The 26,020-nt window shown below is 15.5% G+C and overlaps 3 protein-coding genes across 3 annotated transcripts, besides 38 other annotated features; 1 reads left to right on the forward strand and 2 right to left on the reverse strand. All coding sequences in view use genetic code 6, as the record gives it.

Annotated features, from left to right (window-relative positions):
- IMG5_170570 (hypothetical protein) lies at positions 1 to 1,143 on the reverse strand (the record flags this gene model as incomplete). The annotated part of the gene is made up of 1 exon (XM_004029861.1): positions 1 to 1,143. The coding sequence occupies one exon, from the start codon at positions 1,141 to 1,143 to the stop codon at positions 1 to 3; it is 1,143 nt and encodes a 380-aa protein (XP_004029909.1).
- Positions 1,144 to 1,358: 215 nt separating this feature from the next.
- Positions 1,359 to 1,399: a microsatellite.
- Positions 1,400 to 1,404: 5 nt separating this feature from the next.
- Positions 1,405 to 1,521: a microsatellite.
- Positions 1,422 to 1,588: a microsatellite.
- A 218-nt stretch (positions 1,589 to 1,806) lies between these two features.
- Positions 1,807 to 1,853: a microsatellite.
- A 1,138-nt stretch (positions 1,854 to 2,991) lies between these two features.
- Positions 2,992 to 3,022: a microsatellite.
- Positions 3,023 to 3,169: 147 nt separating this feature from the next.
- Positions 3,170 to 3,219: a microsatellite.
- Positions 3,178 to 3,249: a microsatellite.
- A 1,681-nt stretch (positions 3,250 to 4,930) lies between these two features.
- Positions 4,931 to 4,971: a microsatellite.
- A 995-nt stretch (positions 4,972 to 5,966) lies between these two features.
- Positions 5,967 to 6,014: a microsatellite.
- Positions 5,967 to 6,015: a microsatellite.
- A 5-nt stretch (positions 6,016 to 6,020) lies between these two features.
- Positions 6,021 to 6,094: a microsatellite.
- Positions 6,021 to 6,116: a microsatellite.
- A 368-nt stretch (positions 6,117 to 6,484) lies between these two features.
- Positions 6,485 to 6,552: a microsatellite.
- A 792-nt stretch (positions 6,553 to 7,344) lies between these two features.
- Positions 7,345 to 7,408: a microsatellite.
- A 17-nt stretch (positions 7,409 to 7,425) lies between these two features.
- Positions 7,426 to 7,579: a microsatellite.
- Positions 7,450 to 7,545: a microsatellite.
- Positions 7,458 to 7,537: a microsatellite.
- Positions 7,492 to 7,540: a microsatellite.
- A 1,410-nt stretch (positions 7,580 to 8,989) lies between the features above and the next one.
- Positions 8,990 to 9,075: a microsatellite.
- Positions 8,994 to 9,041: a microsatellite.
- Positions 9,051 to 9,139: a microsatellite.
- A 113-nt stretch (positions 9,140 to 9,252) lies between these two features.
- Positions 9,253 to 9,305: a microsatellite.
- A 227-nt stretch (positions 9,306 to 9,532) lies between these two features.
- Positions 9,533 to 9,596: a microsatellite.
- Positions 9,597 to 10,134: 538 nt separating this feature from the next.
- Positions 10,135 to 13,214, forward strand: IMG5_170580 (hypothetical protein; the record flags this gene model as incomplete). Its single annotated transcript, XM_004029862.1, has 8 exons — positions 10,135 to 10,188; positions 11,251 to 11,280; positions 11,871 to 11,877; positions 12,013 to 12,332; positions 12,423 to 12,622; positions 12,672 to 12,753; positions 12,804 to 12,905; positions 12,954 to 13,214. The coding sequence occupies 8 exons, from the start codon at positions 10,135 to 10,137 to the stop codon at positions 13,212 to 13,214; spliced, it is 1,056 nt and encodes a 351-aa protein (XP_004029910.1).
- Positions 10,987 to 11,027: a microsatellite.
- Positions 11,747 to 11,801: a microsatellite.
- Positions 11,978 to 12,007: a microsatellite.
- Positions 12,352 to 12,389: a microsatellite.
- Positions 13,215 to 13,223: 9 nt separating the features above from the next.
- Positions 13,224 to 13,268: a microsatellite.
- Positions 13,239 to 13,273: a microsatellite.
- Positions 13,274 to 13,339: 66 nt separating this feature from the next.
- Positions 13,340 to 13,405: a microsatellite.
- Positions 13,406 to 13,534: 129 nt separating this feature from the next.
- Positions 13,535 to 13,584: a microsatellite.
- Positions 13,585 to 18,659: 5,075 nt separating this feature from the next.
- Positions 18,660 to 18,727: a microsatellite.
- Positions 18,669 to 18,727: a microsatellite.
- A 230-nt stretch (positions 18,728 to 18,957) lies between these two features.
- Positions 18,958 to 18,999: a microsatellite.
- Positions 18,960 to 19,014: a microsatellite.
- Positions 19,015 to 19,428: 414 nt separating this feature from the next.
- Positions 19,429 to 19,482: a microsatellite.
- A 1,005-nt stretch (positions 19,483 to 20,487) lies between these two features.
- On the reverse strand, positions 20,488 to 21,454 carry IMG5_170590 (hypothetical protein; the record flags this gene model as incomplete). The annotated part of the gene is made up of 3 exons (XM_004029863.1): positions 20,488 to 20,718; positions 20,790 to 21,333; positions 21,420 to 21,454. The coding sequence occupies 3 exons, from the start codon at positions 21,452 to 21,454 to the stop codon at positions 20,488 to 20,490; spliced, it is 810 nt and encodes a 269-aa protein (XP_004029911.1).
- Positions 21,455 to 22,765: 1,311 nt separating this feature from the next.
- Positions 22,766 to 22,818: a microsatellite.
- A 944-nt stretch (positions 22,819 to 23,762) lies between these two features.
- Positions 23,763 to 23,798: a microsatellite.
- The last annotated feature ends 2,222 nt before the right edge of the window (positions 23,799 to 26,020 follow it).

Genomic DNA, 26,020 nt, shown 5'->3' on the forward strand with positions numbered 1-26,020 from the left:
TCAGAAACATTTTTTGTGTATAATAATTAAACCTTATTCTTCGTATTCCTATTTAGTAATAAACATAGGTGTAAAACTAGACAAAGAACTAAGAATACTTCCACCCATCCAAACTGAATATTTTCTTTCTGGCGGAGCAATTACTCCAATTTTCATCGTTGAGGGAGCTAATGCTACAACTTCTTTATTTAGTCTCTCATCAATACCTTTAAACATAGTAGTTCCTCCAGCCATGACTATGTTTCCATAAAGATCTTTTCTTATATCCATATCACATTTCATAATGGAGCTAAAAGTACTTTCATGAATACCTTATGCTTCTTTTCCTAACTTTAAGGGTTAAAAAAGGACTTCAGGACATTTAAATACTTGACTTCCAAGTTAGATTTCTATTCCATCAGGCATTCTATGAGTTATTTTTTCCTTATTATTATCTTTATCATTAAAAGTTTTCAATTCAGCCTCGAAATCACTAACAACATAACAGCATTTTTCTTTTGTATCACGTGCATTATCGCGTTTCGTTTCTGCATTGTTTGATAGCGGTTTTCCTGCATCTTCCATTAGTTTTATTAAATATTCGTCTAAATCTCTTCCTCCAAGTTAGATTTATTAAACTGCATGAGAAAGGGCAAATCCTTCATATATAGGGACTGTGCTTGTAATCGAATATCCACTATCTACAACTACTCCTGTGGTTCTTCCAGAGGCATATAAAGCAAGGACTTATTATATGGCTAAGTAAAAAGAACTGCATTAGAAAAACTCGAACATCTTTTCTAATAAATTTTCGCGATTCTTCTTTGGATTAAGGGGAGGTTCAGTCATTAATATTGGGGCACCGCCAAATGATGCGTTTATTTTGGTTGAACAATACTACCATATTTTTTCCATGTCAGATAAATTATTTACTAGGCCGTAATCAATTGGGTAGGATAAATTTAATACTTCAGTCTTTGAATTCACTTCATCTCCTATGTAACAATCTTTTTGATCCATTCCTACCATCAGACCTGGTTGTTTTGGGCGACCCATTATTGTGGGAACTGATATACGAGGAGCATCGTCACCAGATATTCCTACTTTACAAAAACCACTACCATTATCAATTACTATTGCTGGATTTTATGTATCATCTGCCATATTATTTTTTTATAAAAGTTAAATATTTTTAAAATTATATTATTTTATTTTTTTTAAAAAAATAAATAATATTAAATAAAAAGTAAATATATAATTATAAAGAAAATTAATTTTTTTTTAATATAATTATATAATTTATTTTCAATTTTTTTAATAACTTATATTATTTTATAAAATTAAATCGAATATTATAAAAATAATATAATAGAGAATATTTAATAATAAATTATTAGTTATTAATAATAAATTATTAGTTTTTTATATTTATTAAATATAATTTATTAATTATTTATTATTTATTATTTATTATTTATTATTTATTATTAATTATTTATTATTTATTATTAATTATTAATTATTTATTATTATTATTATATTTTTTTTTCATATTATTATCTTTTATTTTTATTATTTTTTTTATATATTTTTTTTTTAATATTTATTAGATAATATAAATGGATGTAAAATTAAAATTTTTATTCATTTTTATAATAAATATGTTTTTATTTAGCATTAATGTATCTAATAATTTAAAAAAATATTCTATATTATTTTTTAATATATTTACTTATTTATTTCAATTTTATTAATATTTAATAAAAGTAGTAATAGGGATAATTACATTATAGTAAATTTAATAGAAATTAACTTAATAATATAAATTTATAGATATTTATTATATATAATTTATATATGATAATATTATATGAATTTAACATTATAATGAATTATATTTACTATTTGTAAGTTAATACTTAAAAGTAAAATTATGATTAATCTATTAAAATTTTTCTAAGATATTTTATCATGGATGTAATACTTTAAATAATAATGTTATATTTATAATTTATAAATATTAAAATGGAAACATTCATAAATAATAATTTTAAAATATTCTTTAAAGTATTTAAATTATTATTTAAAAATAATTAAATTTAAATTGAATTATAATATTTTCTTAATTAATTAAATTGAACGTAAACTTTTATTTAATTCAATATATATAAAATATATTATCATCTTTAATAAATCATAAATTTTTATAAAATTCTGTTTGCAAAGAATATAAAATTTTAATAATAATTTTTTAATTTAAAGGTTTATGTAATGTTAAAAATTATTTAATTAATATAGGTAACTCAAATATATTTTAAGACATGATATTTAATATAAAATTGATTTGCATAATAATAGACTATAAATTGTGTAATTGACATAATATTAATATAAGAGGTATTAATAATGTTTTTAATAATGATTTATAATATAAAGTTAATATTATAAAATTAAAAAAAGTTTTATTTAATTATAGTAATTTAAATATTATAAATTATTAGTAGATATTTAAATTAGAAAAATATAAATTAAAAGCAAAATATGCAAAAATATATTAATACAAATAAATAATGATTTATACTTTTAAATATTAAGAAAAAAAAAATTATTATATAAAAATATATAATTAAAAAAATACTATAAAATAATAATTTTATCGAACATTAATAAGAAAATATATTTCGTATAAAAATAATTAAAATAAAAAAATAATTACTTCATATAATTAATTTACATTTAAATTTATTGTCATATTTAATTTTTTAGTATATATTTATGTTTAAAATTTTTATAAAAAAATATTTAATAATATTTTAAAAAGTTTATATAAAAATGTATTATGAATAAATTTAATGATATTAAAAAAACATAAAATTAAAATAAAAAAATAAATATAATTATTATAATTATAATAATATACTAAAATTTTTTTTTATAAAAATATTATATTTTAAATAATAACAAATAAAAATTAAAAATATTTTTAATATATCAAATTTATTAATAAAAAATTATATTATTATTTAAATATATTAATATTTAATTTATATTTATTTGTATATATATATATATATATGTATTATATTTAATTTTTTTTTTTTTAATTATTTTTAAATTTTTATAGATTTTTATATAATATTTTTATATTGTTTTTAATTCTATTTATTTATATAAGAATTATATTTTATTTTTTTAATCAAAAATATTATTAAATTTTAATTTAAAAATACATATTAAATTAATTATATAAATTATTATTTAAATATTAATAAATTTAATTTTTTTATAATAAATTATAAAATTTAAAACTTTTTATTATATAATTATTTATTTATATCATATTTATTATCTTTTATATTATATTTCAATTTTTTTATTAAAATTAATGTATTTTATAATTAAATATTATTTTTTCTTATATTTTTTACGATATTTTAATAAATAAAATTATAAATTCATTTATTAAAAATATAATAGCCCATTGAGTTAAATAAAAAAAAAGATTTTTTATAAAATAAATTAATAATTTTATTATTTTTGATTAAAAAATTATGAAATATTAATAATAATTTATTTATTAATTTGTTATTATCATATTTTTAATTGAATAAATATAATTTACAATACGATTAATTTTATTTAATAAGTTTCTTTATAGTTATATAAATAAATATATTATTGATAATATCTAATATAATTTAAATTATAACCTAAATTATGTAATAGAAAAATAATTTAAATTGATATTTTTTTTTAAATAAATAAAAAATAAAAATTTTACAATTCAAATATTATATAAAAGTAATAAAATATTCAAATTTATTTTTAAAAATTATTACTATCTATAAATTTAAAAATAAAAATCTGGAAATGTATATGAGTGAAAGCCTACATATTTAACTTCAAAATTATTGGAATGAAAAATAAATACCTGAAAATTTTTTTAACAAAAGCGAATTCTAATGGAAACCTTTAGAATAATGTGAAACATAATTTATAATTTCTTTTGATTAAAATCAACGTAATTTTACTTTTAAAGACGATGAATGGGAAGCATACTATAATTTATAAATTCCTAATATAAATATAATTTGTGATTCTATTATTAAAGATAAACAGATAACTGTGATTTTAAGTACAGTTTGTTATGACTTCTAAACAGAGCGTTTTTCTTAAAATAATATAAAAGGATAAACCATTAAAAAAATAAAAAAACAATAATGCTAAGCTTAATTTAAAGGAAATTTATTAGAAATTAGAAAAAATTAAAAAGTAATATAAATAAAATAATATATCGTATTTTTTTTTATTGTAGAAATAAAAATAGTATATTGTAATTTATTTCGTTTAAGATTATGACAATGATACTTAAAATTTGCTTTAAGTATACATAAGCACAGGCTTTTTAGTCAAATCTAGAAAAAAATCCTATTCAGAACAGGTTTTTATTATTTAAAAACTAAAATTTATTTTAAATATAAAATAGTGCAAAGATTTGGGATATTTTTCTCCATATAAACTTGATATTAAGTTAAATAAAGCTAATGGAAAATCTTATCAAAAATTACTTGCAAAAAATACAAATAGTTTCTTAGAATACTTAGTGGAGAAAAACATACGACATAAAGTTAAATATATGATTTAATTTTTTATTTAATTTATAATTTAATATTTTAGATTGTAAATCCTTTATTTCTCGCTATTAAATTTTACGAAGGAATTCAAATTTAGCTAAATAATAATTATTTTAGTTAAGATATGAATGTAAGAAATATAAAATATATTATTTAATTTATTTTAAAAATAAAATATATAGAATTATGATTTAATTCAGTTGTTTTTTGAAATCTTATAAGATAAGCCTTATGAATATATCTAAAAACCTATTAAATTAATTATTAATATGTAAAATATAAGTTCATAAATAGAAGAAAAAGTAAAATAAATAATATTATATTATTTAATTTTTTTATATATTTTATTTTTTAATATGTTAAATAAATAGTACTTTAAAAACTTCAATATTTTTAAATAGTCCAATTGCGAGTTTATTTTAAGTAATAATTCATTTTTTTGTGAAAATTACTTTGTTCTTCAAATAACAGTAAAAATATTATTTAAAAAATTATTTATAAAGAAAATTATAATAAATATAAAAAAGCCTAATTTAATAGGAGATTATAAAAAAGCTTACAATCATAAATATTATAAATATTATGAAGAAAATTTATTATAATATTAAGCTGCAAGAACACATAAGGCTGAATAATATTATTTTAGTAATTTAAATTAGTCTAACTCTAAAATAGAAATTGATATTAACTATTTTAATTAGATGATTCATAATGACAATATGCAATTATAGAGAATAAAAACCATAAAAAGAAATGATAATTTTAAAAAATTCAGGAAAAATTTAAATATTAATATGGAAGAATAAATAAAAAAGACAAACGAAGATTAAGACTAAAAATCATAAACATAACAAATAGTTTATATGCCTGTTTGTGTTTAGTATTAATAATAAAAGTAAAAAAAAAAATTAAGTTTTTATCTTTTTATATAAAAATAGTTAAAATTGTTATTAAAATCAAATGATGTAGTATAATTAAAATTAAATCCCATTCTTTTTTTTTAGTAATAATAAAATAGGCCAATTTAAAATATAATTTAATATTCATAAAATTTTTGAATAGATTTAAATAAAAGTTCAATATTTTTTAAGCCTCCAAAAAGAAACATATATAATTAAATAAATTATAATCATAAATTTATATGATATAGATTGTATTATATATTTAAAAAGTTTTAAGTTTATTAAAATTTATTATAAAATGTAATTTTATTATTAAACATTTCAAATAATTATTATATATAGTTATGTAAATTTTTTTTTATATTTTTTTTAAATAAGTTTACTTTAATTTAAGATTTTAAATTGTTAATCATTATTAAATAAAATAATTTTATTTATTTTTTAAATCTTTATATATTATTTTTAAATTATTATTTTTAAAATAATATTATTTATTAAATTATGAAAAAAAAATATAATTTTATATTTTATTTTAAATTATATTAAAAAAAATAATAATATTATCATTTATTTTTTATAATTATATATTAAAAAAAATATAGCATTCACCAATTATTAAAATCATCAACATATCCAAAATTAGTTTCATGCTATTTATTATCAAATTCCATGTTTCCCCATCTATCTTATAATTATTTATTATCTTAAGTTTATTACTGTTCGAATCCTCCCATTTATTATTAAGCATTATTTATATTTGGAGATTAATTAAGACCTTACTATTATTATATTTATTGTTAATTTCATAATATCCATTTATTAAATTTGATTAGGAAATTAATTTTATAGCCCGTTGCCTTATTATTATCCCATCATATTATTATTTTATTGTTAAGGTATTTATTATTAAGGCATAATATTCGGTTATTAAGCCATTGAATTTAGTTATTATATCATCGGGTTATTTTGTTAAGCCATAAGATTAGGTTATTAATTCATAAGGTTAGGTTGTTAGGGCATAATGTTTGGTTATTAAGGAATCATATTTTATTGTTTTTACTTATTGTTTAAACTATTATTAATTGCTCCTTATTCACTTAAACTGGGTGAAAAACCTTTTTATTATGGAACTATTTTAGCTGGTGGTTGAGGTGAGGAATATAAATTTTATTGTTTTTAAGGAGAAGGTTATATAAATCCGGATTAGTTTTAAGAAAGTACTTATCCAGCTGTTTAGGCAATTGTTTAAATTGATTAATTTGCAACTTAAATAATTAATTAATGTAATTCATTGTTTGTATTTTAGTTTTAGGACATTTATTTTCCGATTTCATTTAATTAACAAATCAATATTTATGATTTTTCTTGAAGTTTATTTAATTCTTCCTTTAATTGCTCATTTTCTTAGGCAAATTTTTTATTAGTTATATCATAAGCATCTACTATTGAAGTTAAGATATCGATTTGTTTAGATTATTATTCTATAGATTAAGAATTTATATTTCTTTAATTAACGATGTTTTAAGAAAATTATTATTGTTTTTATTATAACAATATAATTTCTTATTAGCCTAATTATGTTTAATTTTATTAAATTACATTTGGCTAAATTTATGCCTGAGGATTTTATTAAACTGGTTATTGGGAAACCATTTGTAAACTAGGAATTTATTAAATATTTTAATTTGTAGGTTATTAAATATTTTAAATTTATTATAAGCTTTAAACAGGAGTTTATTAAATATTCTAAATAGAAGCATTTTATGTTTATAATGCAGAAGCTTATTATAATTTAAAAATATATATAATAAAAAATTTTTTATATATGGATATATTATTATAATATATATATATATATATATATATATATATATATATATATGTATATATATAAATAAATTAATTTATTTTTATTTTTTTTTAAATATAAAAATTTAAATTTATTTTATATTAATAATATTTTTATATATATTAAATATTTATATTAATTATTTATTTATTATTATATTAAATTTTTTATTATTTTAAATAATATTATTTTTAAATTATTTTAATATTTATATTTTGATATATATTACTACCTTTATTTATTTATTAACCTCCGTTTTAAATAAACTATAAAAGCTCTTGAGGTAATGCATTAGGAATTACTATATTTTACTTGGCTAAGGCAACAAGATGTACCATGACCATAAATTCGAATTTGTTTAGCTATCCTTTAGTTTATTAATCTGAAAGGCTCCATATTTATTTCAATATATTATTTGGTAATTATGTTTTTGTAAATATGTTTCTTGCTTGCAATCCTGTTATGAATCCTGTTTTTTATACATCTGTCTTTTCATAATATTATTCATATCTTTAGTATTATTCAGAAGTTATTGTATATGGAGTATTTTATTAGCTTTAATTATTATCTAAATTATTTGTTTGAAAGTTATTTCTTTAAGGAGATATATTCATATTATTAGTTTGAGGTACCATATTATTAAATTAAGAATTTTATTATTAAGCCCCTTAGTTCGTTTGCATATTTAATGGTTTTGTTTACATATTTGGCATTTAAATATTTTGTACTTATGATACATTTTAGGATGGAGTTTTCAATGCTGCACCTTTACCCAATATACGAGGGTTTTGGGGTGCTTTTATATTTTGTAAAATCGATTATGCCGAAACTTCAATATTATTTTGACCATATGCAACTAATCTTAAAGCTACGTAAAATGCTTCTCTGTCTATTGTTTCAGTTTTTTCAGGGGCTATTATTGACCATATATTTCTTATTATTTAGGGGTCTAGCTATGATCTATTTTTTAAATTTGTATATTTTTATTTATTAATTTAAATTATTTGTTAACCTATTTAAAAGCTCTAATGCTATTTCTGATTTTATAGCATTTGCTTCAGTTGGATCTACCTACGAATATAAAGCATTATATATTCCTCTTTCGGAGTTTTCAAGTTTAATTCTAAGCTTTTATGGGCGTTAGGGTTATTATTATTATTGCATAAAAGAATTTTATTAGGTTTAAAAGTCTTGTTAAACAAATTAATTTTGATTCATGAATTGTTAATTTTAAGGTATTTATGGGTTGTTAAAGCCATCAAATTAAGTAAAGTTTTGATTTTGGAAATTAAAATTTGCCGCGTTTGGGGTTTGTTAAGGATTTTAATTTCCGAAGTTAGCAAAATTAGCAAAATCCATGTATTTTTTTATTGATTAATTTAGATTTATTCAAAAAAATATATATTTTTTGCTTTTATATTATTTTTTTCTTAATTTATATTTAATATATTATTTATATAAAAAAAATGATAAGTTAAAGAATAAATTATTAAAATATAAATATATTAGTTAGAAGCGAAAATAAATTAATATGTTTTTATGAATACAAATAAATTTTTTAAAATAATTATAAATTATTAATTTATATAAAAAAAATATAATGTTATTACTTTTAAACTAAAGATTTATATTATATAAATAAAAAAATATTTATTATAAATAAAAAATATAATTATTTATTCAAATAAATAAATTAATAAATATATAAATATTTTAATAAGTAAAAAATAAAATATTAAATAAAAAGATATTTTAAAATTAAAAAACTAAATAATTTTTTAAAAATTGTTATTTCAAATCATTTTTGAAAAAAATTGAATAAAAATAATATTTATAATATGTATAAAAATTAAAGTTAATATTAATATAAATAAATAAAAACTAATTCATATATATATAAAATATATAAATATATAAATATATATATCGATATATATATATTTATTAAATTATTCTATATTTTTTTTTTTTATTAATTATAATTACATATATATTTTTTATATTTTATTTTTTACAATTATTAATTAAAAAATAAAATATATATAAAATTATATAATAATAATAATAATTAATTAATATTTATATATTATTAAATTTTTTTAAATTTTTCTTATTATTTAATATATGTTTTATTTTATTTTATTTAAAAATATATTATATTATCTATAAAATTTAAATATTTTTTTAAAATATATTTATAAATTTGAAATTTTTTATTTAAAAAAAATTATATTACTATTTTTTAATATTTTTATTTTTAATTAATTTATTTATTTATTTATTTTTCAAGATATATAAAAAAATTTGCATCAATAATAAAATATTAATAAAAAAAACTTATATATTTTTCTTTATCATTTTTGAAAATTTTAAACTATTCTACAAATTTCATTTATTAAAAAATAATTATATTTTATTTTAATATTTAATTCTAAATATTTTACAATTTAACTTGTGCAGTATTTTTAATTTATTAAATTATTAAAAATTTCTATAAAAAAAATGAAATGTTATATATATTTAGAAATTCTTATTATTAAATTGAATATTCATAAACCATACAATTTATTTTTATCATTTTAAATAGTGAATAATTTATAAATAAATGAAATGTTAATTAATATTTATGAATTTTATAATTTTTGGATTAAAGTATTATAGTTTATTTTATATTTATTAATTTTTTTTTTAAATTAATCTAATTATATAAAAATTGCTATGTATTTAATTATTCATATGAAATAATTTTTTTTATGAATTTATCTTATTAATGTTTTTTCCTTGCTCTGATGTGTCTCGGGATAATATTACTTCAAACATATGCGTAATATTAATTTTTCCAGGTCAAAATTCAAATTGAAGTTCATCTTTACATATATTTTATAAAATTTATATATATTCATAAATTATTATCATTTTATGACAATTAATTTTATTATTTCTAAATTTAAATATTATTAAATTCAATATTAATGTAATATAAGATATTAGAATAATTATTAATATTGTCAGAATTAATTATGTTTATATTATTAGTAAAAATAATTTAGTTTGTTAATTCTGTAATTATAATTTATTTGTTTTTAAGTTTTCGTTAATATATAAATATATCTTTTTAAAAAAAATGTATTATAATATTTGTTATTAAAGAATTATCATAAAATTGTTAGGTTATTTAAATTATGTAATCTTAAAAACAAAAGAATATATAAATGTGGATGAATTTATTTAAATTTTAGCATTTTCTTATTTAGTTTCTATTTTTGTTTATTTTAATATATATATATATATATATATTTTGTTTCCATTAATAAAAATAAAAAAATCAAATTAAAATCAATTCTAATAGATATTTACTTTATTTTTTTTATAAATATAATGATATAATTTAAAATATTAAATTATTAAGTATTTAAATAATTTTGATTTATTTTTATTCTGCTAATTCCTGTTTTTGAATAAATTTTTGGCTTAGAATTTTAAATATATTCGAAAAATAAGATATAAATAAATATTTAAGTTATTTCAACTATTGTTGATTATTTATTTTCTTAAACTTTCATTTTTTAATCTTATATTTAATTATTAAAGGAGTATTTTTATAAATACATTAAAATTAATTTTTAAATTATTTTATATTTCCTTTAAATTAAATTATTATTTTGTTCAAAAAATTAATTTATTTATACTAATCCTCTTAATAATAATATTGATTTTATAACTAAATAATTTTTCTTTTTCATTTAATATTTTTTTGTTTTTTTATTTTCCAACAAATAAATTAATCTTTAAAAAAAATGTCATTTAACTAACTTTAATATAGCGTTTTATATTTATTAATTTATATAATACTATGTTTATGTATAAATAATAATAATAAATATAGTTACAATAAAAAGATTTAGAAAGATTTGCTGTAATTATATTTTTTTTTGGATTTTATTTAAATAATTAATTATTATTTAAGATAACATATGATTAAATATAATAATTATATTAAAGAATAAATCCTGATATGGATTCTTAATTAGCTGATGAATTAAATCGATACATAAATTAGACAATGCTTGATCTTTAAAAAAATAAAATAATACCAATGAATAAACATAAATAATCCATACTTTAAGAACTAAAGAATAATTATTTGGCATTTGCTTTTAAAAAATGATTGAATATTTTTAATAGGTAGATTAAAATATATCTAATATTTTTATTAATCTTTATGAATCATAAAAACAAATATTCGAAGATATATTAAAGTTTATTTAAATTCGATTTTCATATAAAAAAGATCCATAAACAGAAAATTTAGTAATTAATTTACATTTATAAATTACTTATATAATTTTTTGTATTTCTAAAATAATAAATAAATTAAAGCTATTAAAATAAGAAATTAGTGAGCTAAAATAAGAATTAGATTAATTAAAGTAAGAAAACGATTAATATTTAAAATTAATAATTAAAAATTCTAAAGAAAAGAATTAATAATAAATATTATAATAGTTCGAAAGTAATTTTTAATAATAGGAAGAAAATATATAATACAACGAAATAATCAAAGTTATTTTTTTTATTTAAACAACAACAAAACTTAATTTTTTAGTAAAAAGTTTATCTATATAAACTTTATCTATTATAAATCCAGTAAGAACATTAACATTGAGATAATTGAAAGAGACTATAGAAGAAATATATAATTCAAAAGAAAATTTTGATAAAAAATATTAAGAAGCATAACTACCAAGAGAAACAATGGAGTAACACATGTATTCTTTTCTTAATTAAAAATATGGACTCAAAAATATAATAATTGAGTGGGCTACTGCTATAATAAATGGAGTAAGAAAATATTCTAAAGAATATAATGATATTGCAGTTTTTGGAAAAATATTAAGAAACGAATGTGATGAAGAATTTAGGTTTGTTTAAAAGTAAGTTAAGAAGACTACAAAAGACTTATTAAATGTTAATTTATAATAAAATTTATATATATATATATATATATATATATATATATATATACACTTAAAATATTTATTAAAATAATATTTGTAGATGTATTTAAAAGGAAAATATCCATATAAAAACACATAAGAAATAAAACAAATGTTAGAATAAAAAATTTAAGGATGGATTTTTGCTGAAGAATGTATTGATATTATTAATTATATGTATAATAAAGAGGATGCGGAAATTCTTATAGAAAATTTAAAATATAATTATAAATATGGCAAAAATAATATATTATTACAAAAGTATTATTTAAATTACAATTCATTCTATTTATTATATTTTATTATTAAGAAAAAATCTTACAAAGGAAGAATTTGAAAAATTAAAATAAGAAAAAAGCTAAGCTAAAATTGAATTTTATTTATTTCAAAATGTACATAAGAAAATAATAACTAATTTAATTTTTAAATATAATTAAAAAAGATTATTCTAGACTATTAATTGAAATGCCATGAAGCACATTTAAATAATTTTGTTTTATTGTTTAGATAAGTTGATAGAGATTAAAATGGAGTTATAAACGAGGTTATTTTCATTATTTATTTATATATTAAATTAAAGAATTGAATTTAGAATGAATTTAATGAATTATTATTTAAAATGGGAATATTAAAAGATGAACTTGATTTATAAAATTTGCTCAATTAAATTGATCCATTTAATAAATAATAAGTTACTTTTTCATAATGTATAACACTTTTTTCATAAGTAAATTTTAATAAATATATAGTACTTTTTTTTAAAATCTATATTTTGATTAATTAGGAACAAATAACTGATGAATTTGGAAATAAAATGTCATATATATAAAAAATATAAAATAACATAATATGAAAGGTTTATAAATTATATGAAAACAAAAAAATTATTTAAAAAAAAAATATTATAAAAAATATTTATTTTTTAATTAAAATTTTAATATTTTTTCATTATTTATTTTAAAGTTATTTTCCTATTTTTAAACTTGTTTATTTTTTATTTAAGAAACTAGTAAATTTGTTTATTTTAATTAAAAAAGTAGTAAAGAATAATAACTTCTTTCTATTTTTTTACAAATTATTTCTTTTATTATTTTTGAATTAATATTAGTTTAAGATTTATTAATATGAGGAATAAATCATATTGTATTTCGTTTTATTTAAAAATCTAATTTATATATTATATTATATTATATTATATTATATTATATTATATTATATTATATCTTATTTTTTTATTTTTTATTAAGCTTTTTAAAATTTGATAATATTTATATATTTCCTTTAATAGAATAGAAATTTTTTTTTGTATTATTTATAATTTTTTTCAAAATTTTATGAATTATAGAAAACTATATTATTATTTTAATTTTTTTACAAAAATTTTAGTTTCTAGATTAAATTTTCCATCCAATAAATTATTTTTATTATTTTTGTGTAAATTTGAATTAATAATCTTTTTTTGTAATACTATATATTATTTTATTAAGTATTATATTTTAAACTGTAATAATTTTATAATATGTTAAAATAATGTTTTATTTAATTTCAAAATAAAAATATATTATGATTCAAATATTTATTATTCATAGTTTTATTATATAATATTATTTAATAAAGCAATTTATAAATTTTTTTTTTTTTGATAAATATTTATCAAATTTTTTTAAATTATTTGTTTATAATTAAGTTTTTCGCATTTTTATATGTTTTCTAATCTTTTTTTTCATAGGATTTAATATTTTTGAAATTAAAGATTATTTTTTTTTATGAACATTGTTGTATATTTTAGTTTTATTTTTATTATTATTTAACTATTTTACCCCTTTTAATTTTAAATCCATATATTATTTCTTTTTTAATTTTAATTTGTATTTTAAAAAAATTAGATATATTTAAAGAAAGAAATATATTTCAATTCTTACATCTATAATATCCTTTTTTGTATTTATGGAATATTATATATTTATTAGAAGGAAATATGTTTATGTATTTTTATTTGATTATTATTTACTAAACTACATTATTAGTTTTTTTCTTCTTCATTTTATCCGAATTGTATAAGTTATAATTATAAATTTTAATATATTTAGAGAGATAAATGAGTTATTTTCGATATATAGATAAATAATAAAATTATTAGTAAAAATTAATAAAAAATAATCATAAAATCAAAAGCTTATAAAAAAATTATTATTTATAAAGTTGAACAAAAATTAAATTTTAAAATAAATAATTATTATTTAATATATTATAAAAATCATTCTTTTAAAATTTAAAATATAATAGTTTTTTTTTAAAAAAAAATAACAATTTCAATATGAAAATATATTAAATTCTTAATAGAATATTTTAAATAATTTAAAAATACGAATTTCCGCTATTTTATAACATTTATAACAATATATTATTTTCTAATTTAAATACAAAAATATATATTTTTAAAAATTAATAAATTTAATTTAAATAAAGTATATAAATATAATAAGGTTAAATTTTATTTATATATTTTTATAATAAATTTTTTAAAATGGGTTTTTGCAAAGAATGTAAATAAACCGTTAAATTTATAGTTAAAGATGCTTAGTCTATTTGTACTAATTGCGGGAAAACGCTAGTAATAACAAACATGCAAACTGAAAATTTTCAAGGGTGTAAAAGAAGAAAAGATTATATAAAAGAGAAAAATTCAAAGCTTTAAGTAAAAAATAATACAATAATTGATCATATAGAAAATTCTTGGGGCATATATTTAGAGTTCTTTTAGTAATTATTAATTGAATCATGTAAAAATATATAATAATAGTTTAACCTAAATAAGAAATTTATAAGTTAATGCAAATTTTTTTGGTTTAAATATTTAGAGTTTTTTCATTTAAATAATATACCTTTAATTTCATTTTTTACGAATCCAAGGCAAGGAAATAATAAGCAAATAAAACTAGTTTAATCAAAATACAATGCAAATATATAAAATATAAATGAAAACAAAAAAATAGACCAAAGCGAGATATTCGAAGAAGATAGTCAGAATTTTTTCGAGCAAATATTAAATGAAAAAAACGAAAAAAAAAATGAAGAAACAGAATTAAACTCTGTTTTTTTTTAATAAAATGAAGATATTGAGAATTTTTTTAGTAAAATAGTAACTTAGAATTATATTGAAAATAATACATAAGTTACAAATGAAGCACTTGATGAACTTTCACTTTAAAATTTAAACAATTTAAATAAAAAAAGATAAAATATAAAGAAAAAATTTAATTATGAAAAAGGAAAGTTAAATTACATTGAGAATGTATAAGAAGTATTTAATAATTATTTCTATTTATTATTAAAAAGAGAGGAAAAATGCATTCATAGCTTATATTAGAATTTTAAAAATATTTATATTTATATGCTTTATTTGGTTCATGGAAATCCTTCTAATAATCCAATAAAAAACATTAAAAAATTAAAGGATTGTTCACGTATTTATTAAATTAGTAGCAAATTTTTAAAGTAATAAATGAATATAAGAAATTTGTTTAAAATAGATAATATGGGAAAATGTTCTGATAAAAATGATATAGTTAATTTTATTTGGAAATATGATTGGATGATTTTTTTGATGAAAAATAGCAATATGAAAAATTATTAAAATGATTATTTTTAAACTTTATTAAAAATTGCTCAAAAACAAATACAAGATTATGAAATTTTAGAAGAAGAATCAGCTAAATAAACTGCTATCTATAATAAGTCTAAAAAAATGGCTGAAATAAAGCAAAAATTATCCAAAAACACATCATAATTAACCTAAGATCCTGAATGCATATAAAAAATTTAAGAAATTTAATTCCAAATAGAAAGATTTGAATAAAAAAAGCCCCTTTAATTTACATTAGTTTAACTTTCTTCTCTTAAAGCCATGTTATAATGTATTTTAAATGAAATATAATAATAGTCATAATCTACATAATAACATATTAATAATGAGAGTTTTGTTTAAGAAATATAGAAAATTATTCCTTTAGAATATAATATTATTCCTACAATTATTTATGTTTCCTTAATTTCTATACATGAACCATATTCGCCTTCTGATATAGTTAATTGGATGCAAAATGAAATTTTTTAATATAAATAAGGAATTTAATAATATAATTAAAATTAAATAAGTTTAAAAGAATATTGGAAATATCCTTAGAATATTCCAAGTAGCTTTTTTATAAGAAATAATGCAAAATAATTTCTTTCATTTTTAAATTTGGAGGGTAGTGTAAGCTTTTCTAAAAATTTAATGTTATAATTATGTTGTAAAATTATTTTTGATTTTAATTTGCCTAAATAATGGATTAATTATATATATAATATTTGTATTGTTAATGAAAAAATTGAAAAAGATGTTTATTTTATTGATGTTTAGGTATGCAGTGCTTTAGCATTTTTTATTAAAATTATTTACTTATATTGTTATGATGAAAAAAATTAATTTAATAAAGATTTTTGGGGATTAGATGATTAGTTTATTAATGTTAAGAATGTTTATAATAATATTCAAGAATATTTTGATTAAAAAAAATAATAAGAGTAAGATTTTGAGAATTTTTTAAGTATTTAAAATGTCAAATTATAGTAAATTTAAGATTATTTGGATAAAGCTAATAATAAGAATAATTTAAATATTAAAGATACTTTAGAAGAATAATATAATTTCGATTAATTAAAATAATTTCTTTATCAAAAAAATTAATTTAATATTAATTAAAGTATTAATTATTCTAGATTATTAATTTAAGAATAAAATAAAAAAAATATTAAAACTTAAACTAATAATGAAAATTTCATTAAGTTAATTGTTTTTAAAATAAGTGAATATTGTGGAATAAATCTAAAAAAATTAACAAGCTTAATAAAAAAATTTGAATTTATAGTTAATAAGTAAATAAATAAAAAAATTCCTAAAAAGATTTAAAAATAAACAGCGTTTGATATATACTTTAATTAATTAAATAAAAAATTAAAAAAATGATTTCAATATATTTTTATTAATTTAATTATAAAAAGCATATTTCTGTTTTTGTAAAATATATATATTAATAAGTAAAATTTAATCTCATATATAAATATTTACATCATATATAAATATTTATATTAATATACTAAATTAAAATATTATATAGCTTTTTTAAGTAAAACTATTTTTAATTGTTTAAAATATGTTTTTTTTTTTTGGGGGGAAGGGGGGAGGGTTAATAATTTTTTTTTTGAAAACACTGTTTATATATAAATATAAAAGTAAATATAATCATAAATTAATAATTAATAATAAATAGAAAGTATTCATTTAATTTTAAATTTTATATTATATATTTTTTAAAATTAGTTTATTATTTTATTATTAAATATCAGTATCACAAATCAATTTTTTTTTATTATTTATATTTTATTTTTCTTTAAGTATTTTCTATTTTATTAAAATTATTGTTTTTGATTAATATTTTATATATAAAATTGTACTATGGCATAATTTTATATCTTAATCTTTTTATCTTTAATTTTTTTATAAAAGTGACTCGTGTTCATACTAAAGTTGAAATTATGTGTTTGTTAAGTTTTAATTTTGTTAAATAAAATCATTATCTCTATCTTAAAATCAATTAAAATACATTTGCTATTTTAATTTTGTCATAAATAAAATATTAATTATTAAACCCTTTCATTAAATATATTAAAATTATTTCTTGTTAAAAAAGACATGAAATTATTTTTAAGAATTTATATTAAATTTTCCATTTATTCAATTTATACTTAATCATTATTATTTTATTATAAAAATTAGTATATTTAATCATAAATAGCCTTGATCACTAATCGGTAATAAAAAGCTTATTATTAATAGTTAATTAATTAGTCATTATACATCCTATAGCCTTATTTAAAAAAGTTAAAATTATTACTTAGTTTATTATTATTATATTACAATAAAAAAAACATTTATTATTATTTTGAATTATATAGAAGATTTAATTATAATTTTGGTTTTATCTTTTATATAGGTATTTATTTTATTAATATAAGTTTATTTTGAATATATTTCTGATTGTTCTGATAGATTGATTAATATTATTGCCACTTTTTAGATATTATATATTCCTTAAAATATAAATGGAAAAAAAATAATAAATGGATTTATAATTTATATAATTCAAAAACAAATTTAAATATATTATTTCATTTGAAAACATGTAAAATTCGTAATCAGAAAATTTTATTTCTTGTTAAAAAAAATATTATTAGAATATATAAAAAAAGAAAATTAAATATTATATAATTCTTAATATCTAAATATTATTCTTAAATTTAATATTATTTAAAATTAATATTCAAAACTTTTATATAAATTATTAGTAAAAGCATTGAAAAAAATAGTTTTTATTTTTTATTTTAAAATAATTGTATAATCTTTATTATTATTTTATCTATAAAATTAAAAGATTAAGAATAAAATAAAATGAATAATAGTATTTTCTGAAATTAATAAATGTTAAATGAAAAAAAAAAATATAAATATATATATTAAGATATAAAATATAAAAAAAAATAACAATTAGAATTATATATATATATATATTAATATATATATATATATTTATATAAATTTACATTTATATTTTGTATTTAAATTTTTAAGAATTTATTTTATATAAATAATTATTTATTTATATTTTAAAATCATATAAATATATATTTATATAAATATATTCAATTATTTCTGTTAAAAATATAATTAAGCATAAATATTTTTTATTAAATAATGACTAGTAATTATTAATTTATTTTAGGTGATATTAATACTTAAGAATAATTAGACCCTTCTAAAATAAGTGAATATATGTAATTTAAATTTAAAAGAATGTAATTTAATTAAAAATTAGCAAGATTTTACAAGATTATGAAAAATAATGTATTAAAGAATAAAATTTTAGAGATGCAAATCTTGCAACACAAAGAATTTAAGAACTTTAATAGCATGAATTGGTTTATAGATCCTTATCGATTGTAGAGAAAAATAAAGAAGAAGTTTATTTTTTTTATATTTAAAGCATTTATTTATTTTATTTAATAATATTTTTTTTTTTTAATTATTTTTAGTAAATCGAATTGGAATAATTAAATTTATTATAATTTAATGAGTTTAATGAAGTATGGGATAAAATAATAGAAGATCATGTTTAAAAATTGAAACAAATTGAATAAAATATGCTTTAATAACATAATTAAATACTATAAATGAAGGAAGAGGAAATAAATACGACAGTTATAGGAAAATGTAAATATTCAAAAGAATTTATAAATATGAAGCATCAATTAGATATTTTAATAAAATGCAAATAGTATTTTAAAATATATAAATTTTTATTTATTTAATAATTTAAATAAAAGATATGCTGAAGCTCATGAATAAAAAGAGAAATTAATAAAATTAGAGTATATAGAATAATAGAAATGGATTAAATCATAAGAAGATAAAATAATAAAAAAGAAAAAACTTGTTTAATAAAAACATGAATAAGAATTATTAACTTTAAAGTCTAGATTAGAAAATTCTTTATAAGAAAAAGTTAAATTGCGTGCTTTAGAATTAGAAAAGTATATATAATTAATTAGTTTTTTATTTCAGTATTTATTTATTTTTTAAAATATTTAGATTACTCTAAAAATTTTAAAATATGAAAAACGAATTGGAATTAAAATAAAATTTAGAGCTTTCTAAAATATAAGTAATGAATAATAAAGCTTTAACTAAATTCTCAAATAAATATAATAAATAAAATACTTCATATATAAACTGATTTAATTTAAAATAAATAAATGTGACTAGATATATATAATACTTATAAATTAATATATAATGTATTGCTTTAATAAATTAAAAACTATTTTCTCAAATAATTTTTACTTTTATTTTTCTTATAATAAAAAATTAATATCAATATTTTTTAAAATATTATGATGTAGGTTCTTTTTTTTTGTTTTTTTCATATATATCAATCATAATAAATATATTTATTCTAAATAAAATTAAATTTTATTTGGTAAATAAATAAATAAATATATAAATTTTTGTCTAAAAAACACTATAATCACAAAATATTTTGCTCAGTTATATTCCACCAGTCATTATTTTCAATTAAACTTTTACTCATTTCTATTATTTTATAAAAATTATCATTATCAAGTTCGCTAATTTATTTTTCAAATTTCATTTTTGCATTTTATATTAGAGAAAGAAATTTGATTTCTTAATTACTTAAATCTGGATGCCAAATATCTATAATTAATATAATTCTAGTTTCAGGCCCATTATGCCATGCCTTTTTTTAAAAAATATTATTATATTAATATATAATTTTTTTTTAAAAAAAATCAATAATAATATTAATACTTCATGTTCAAAAGAATCATCAAATACATAACATTTTCCTTCTTATTATTCAATGATATGTTCTCCAACCCTTAATCTACTATCTTTTACTCCTATTAATGGCATATGAAATCTTAACTTTTTATTTGTTGGACCATTATGTTTTAATATATGAGTATTTGGTTACATAGCTGAAATAAAGGCATGACAGTAATGACGAGGAAACATATTTACTATAAGATTCATAATTTTGGGTACTTTTTTACAATTTTCTGTGAACTCTAAATTATGAAGATATAAATAAAAAACATTCCAATCTCCTTAATCAGTTGATTTTCTACCAACTCCATCATCTGGCTTTATATTTGAAGTCCAAGATGGCCCTCTATATGGTTAGAATCCTTTTTAGTTTCTCAAAGATAATACTTCTTCTTTTATTTCTTAAAAATGAGTTTCTATTTAAGTTATCCAAGTTAAATCTTAGTTTGTCCATATTGGTTAGGCTCTTAAACCAGGTATTATTTCGGGACAACCCTTTTATTAGGGAGGAGCATTTTCTAAATTTCTTATATTATTTAGTTTATGTAAAATCCATTGCTTAATATGAGAAGCTTGTGGTTTATTTATGTTTTCTCTTAAAAATTTTTATACTGCGAATTTCTAAAAATCGTTTAGGTGGTATTCATTATATATTTAATTTAATTTTTTAAAAATTATCTAATCGTTTTAAGTTTATTGATTATTTTCTGTTTAGTCATTTTCTTCTATCATGTTCTTTTTACTTAATTTATTTATTTATTTTATATTAAAAAAAAAAAAAAATTTTTGTTATAATTATTATAAAAAAATTTTAAATTTAATTAAAAATTAATTAATTTAAAAAAAAAAAATTAACAAATTATAAATTTTTTTTAATTATTTATTTATTATTTTATTAATAATATAAAGTATATTCTTATTATTTTTTTATAGAATTTATATTAAACTTATGATTCATAAAAAATTTATTTATTAAAGATGAAAAATATAGTTCAAAATATTGATTAATTATTACATTTTTTTATCAAAAATTTTTTATATTTTAATTTTTATTTTAAATATAAAAATTAAATAAAAAAAATTATTTCTAATTATCATATGAATTCTAAAGAAAGTATTTTTAAATTAAATATACTACTATATTTTATATAATATTTAAAAAAGTTTAAGATTCTATAGTTATATAATAATAAGATTAAGTAATTAATTAATTTTATTTAAATAAAATTGAAAATGAATTCAATAATATTCCCACAAAAGTAATTAAAATAAATGATTTTAAAATAATATATTATATTATTTTTTAACAAAAAAAGACATTTGATATTTTAATTAATGCAGGAGAAATTTTGAATAAAAAAATAAAATACTTGAATCCAACTAAAGTTCTTAAAAAAATAAAATTTATTTGCGATTAATTAAATTTAGTAAAGATTAAAAATAATGAAGATATGATTTTAGATTAATAATGTAATTAATCATTAATAATTATTTATATGAATTTTATATTTAAAATAAAAAAGAATACAATTATATAAGATTAAAAATAATAGCACCTCTTACTAAATGTAAAACTATTGCAAGAATCGGAATATTCTAATATAATGATGGCAAATATAATTTGATAGAAGGATTATTATTTTAAATTACCATTTAGTGATATATAAATTTTTATTTTTCGAATTAGATGTTACGTTTAATTTTAATAATTTTAAAAAATATGCATACATATATATTTATATGAGAAATTTATTATATATTTTTTTATATATAATGTTAAACAGACAATTATTTTTATTTTTTTAATATTTTGTTACATATTTTTTTTAAAAAAATAAATAGTTTAAAATTATTAAATATATTAAAAAAAAAAAAATTTATATTTAATATTAAAAAAAATATTAATTCAAGTTTTTTTAAAAATAATTTACTATATAGAAATATTGAAAAATAATCAAATATTTATATACATATATATTATATATTTATATATATATATATATTTATATATTTAAAAATTAGAAATTGTAAATGGAATTATTAGATCCGTAATAATTATTTAGACAAATAACAAAATTAATAAAATAATTTTATTATCTCCATTTACAATATGCATTAAAATCATTTTAAAGAAATTTTTACTTCTCATTAATTTTAGTTTTATTCCATTACGCCTAATTAATATCTTTATTATTTACCGATAGTTTAATAAGTATTTTAGACACATAAAAATAAAGTTCAAAAAAAGTTTCATAAATGATTTCTTTATTAGTTAAGTTTTTTTGATTTTTTTAGAATATATCCTTTGTTTTAAATATTTTTTTAAAGTTATGGTTAATTAAACGAATATTCTGTATTTATAGCATTATCTACAAATATAGCTTTTATTATAGCAATTTCACTTTAATTTATTTTTAAAAACGAAATCATCGCTTAACTTTTGGGTTTGGTTAGTAGTTTATATTTAGTACTTATAATTTTATACTCTTTATTCCATTTCTGGAAATTAGTATTACAACATCAGTTTAGACTAATATTTTTTTAGGTGTATTTAATGTACTATTGACATTTATTATTGGTATTTTTGTTTCATTGCATGATTTTAGTTTTTCTTTTATTATAAATGATTATTTATCAAAAGATTAATCTGTAAAAGATACGATTTTCGTATTTATAGAAGGTCTTTTAGTAGGTTTATATGTCAGAAATACTTAAAGTTTACATTAGATATTACATTTGATTGCTTCATGTTATAGAATAGCTGATTTAATTGTAAATTTTCCTTATTATAATAGATTGGTTTCTAAGTTAAATTTTGTAATGTCGATTTCTTATTTTTGTATTAATTTGATTTTATTATGTGCATCATTAATGAATTTTTCTGGAAATACAGATGTTTTATTAATTTTAATTTTCATGTTTAGTTTAGGGCTTAAAGGTGCTGGAGTTTTATATGATTTTTTAATGTTAAAGATTTTATAATTTTAAAGAGAAAAAATCCCTAATTAAAATTTGGCTAATTTATATATTAGAATGCTTTATGATTATCAAAATTTAAGAATTACTTAATATTTGGACAAGGATTTCGGATATTTTGTCGAATTATGTTATTAAAATCATTAGTAATATTGTACTATTTAGGATCCTTATTGTGATTATGATTGCTATTGTAGAAAATATATATCAGAAAATATACTTAATTTGAATATAGAAAATGAATGGAAATACTTTATGACTAATTATATTATAGAAACTTTCAAAATTATTTTTGATTAAAATAAAAATACGCCTTAAGCTATTAATAGATTGAAAGTAATTTTTTGTTATTTTATATATTTAAATTTAATATAAAGGTCATTTATTCTAGTTTTCTAAGTGAAATTGTTTGCTCTCCTAATTTGGCTGTTACTTAAACTTTGACTTTAAGTAATAATTGTGAAAATGAGTCTTTTAAAATAAAGTGGGCTATACATATGCTTAAAAGATAAGTTTGGATTTCTTATAAACCTATTATTAATGATAAAAAAGTCTAAAATTGTAGATTAAATTTGAAAGGATTATTGGATTTTGATAAATAAATTATTAATGTTGCTCATGTAATTAAAAAGGAAATTATAAATATGAGAGAGTTTTATTTATTTATAGGATCTGATTATATATGTCTTACTAAATTGAATTAAAAAGGAATTAAAATGCTTAGTACGAGAAAATATATTAGGAAAAAATTAAAATATTTGTTTGATTTAAATCCTTTTAATTATTAACTTTTACTTTTAATGGATATTTATAGTAATTATTTAGATATAATTAATTCTAATGTTTAAAATTATTAAAAGTAAAGCTAGAATAAACTTAAAGAAAATTTATTAGATGAAGGTATAATTGTTGTATTTTATTATTTCTAATATTTTATTTTTTATTAGATTTATATATTGATTATTTATAGTTATAATCTTGTGTCATACATGCTACTTTATTAGATAACCCAGGAAAAATAACAAGACTTACAAAAGAAGTATATAATATTTTCGGAATAAAACAAGAATAATTAATTGGAAAATAAATAGATGATTTAATGCCTTAATCGTTTACAAAATACCACTAAATTATAATAAATAATTTTATAAAATGTTAAAAAAATCAATTCAATGATAAGAAATTTATAAGATTTGTTTTTGGAATAAATAAAAATGAATTTATAATTCCATTAGATTTGAGAATAAAAATAGATTATTTTACAGACAATGATTTTGGAGTATCAGCTTTATTAACAAATACAAAATAAACAAATGAATATATTATGCTAACAAGCGATTTTTGTATAGAAGAAATTACCTAGAGGTTATATGAAACGTGTTTCTCTTTTTAATATAAAAATGATATTTAAAAAATAAAAAATATTGATATTATGAGAATTATACCTTTAGTAGGATGCTTTAATATGAAATAATCAGAAGTCTTTTTTTCTGGAAAAGATATAAAAACACTACTTATGGTACCTTTGAGTAAAAATACAATGAGTTAATTAGATAGAAAAACGGGAAATCCGGTTATAGAAATTACTTTGTTGTTGTGTAAGACATTTATTCATAAATATGCTTTTTTTGAGATTTTGTTTAATTTCTAATAATTTCGCAGTAGTATAGGGAAAACTTATTAATATTTAGAAATTAAATAATTAAGAAGGTTATATAAAGTTGTATAGAAAGTAAAATATATTTTTTATAATTAATTTATTTATTAATAAGTTATAAAGGTAGATCAATTAAATGAATTAAAAAAGGAAATAAATCTTATTCTTAATGTTGATTTGAAAATGACTGAAATAAATAATTAAAATTAATATATTCCAAAAAATGTATTTACTAGTTAATATTATTATACGTCTTAATCTTTTCAAAGTGATATAAATTAAAACGCAATATTTACATTATCCAAAAATTAAAATAGTATAAGTTCAATAGAAGAAGAGTAAGTAGGAGTAAACTCGAATATATATAAAGATGAAGTAGAAAATCACGATAATAATTTATAAATTAAAGAAGAATAAGAAAAAATAGAGGAAATTAATAAAAACGAGATGGAAAATTTATATTCTTTTAAACGTAATTTGAATAAAAATAATGAAAATTTAGAAGAAATTAATAATTCTGATAGATCATATAATCTTTTGAATACAGAAAACACTGAACATTTATTATCAAAAAGTAAAA

The sequence above is a fragment of the Ichthyophthirius multifiliis genome, assembly GCF_000220395.1.
Source record: "Ichthyophthirius multifiliis unplaced genomic scaffold scaff_1120509251258, whole genome shotgun sequence".
Classification (NCBI taxonomy): domain Eukaryota; phylum Ciliophora; class Oligohymenophorea; order Hymenostomatida; genus Ichthyophthirius; species Ichthyophthirius multifiliis.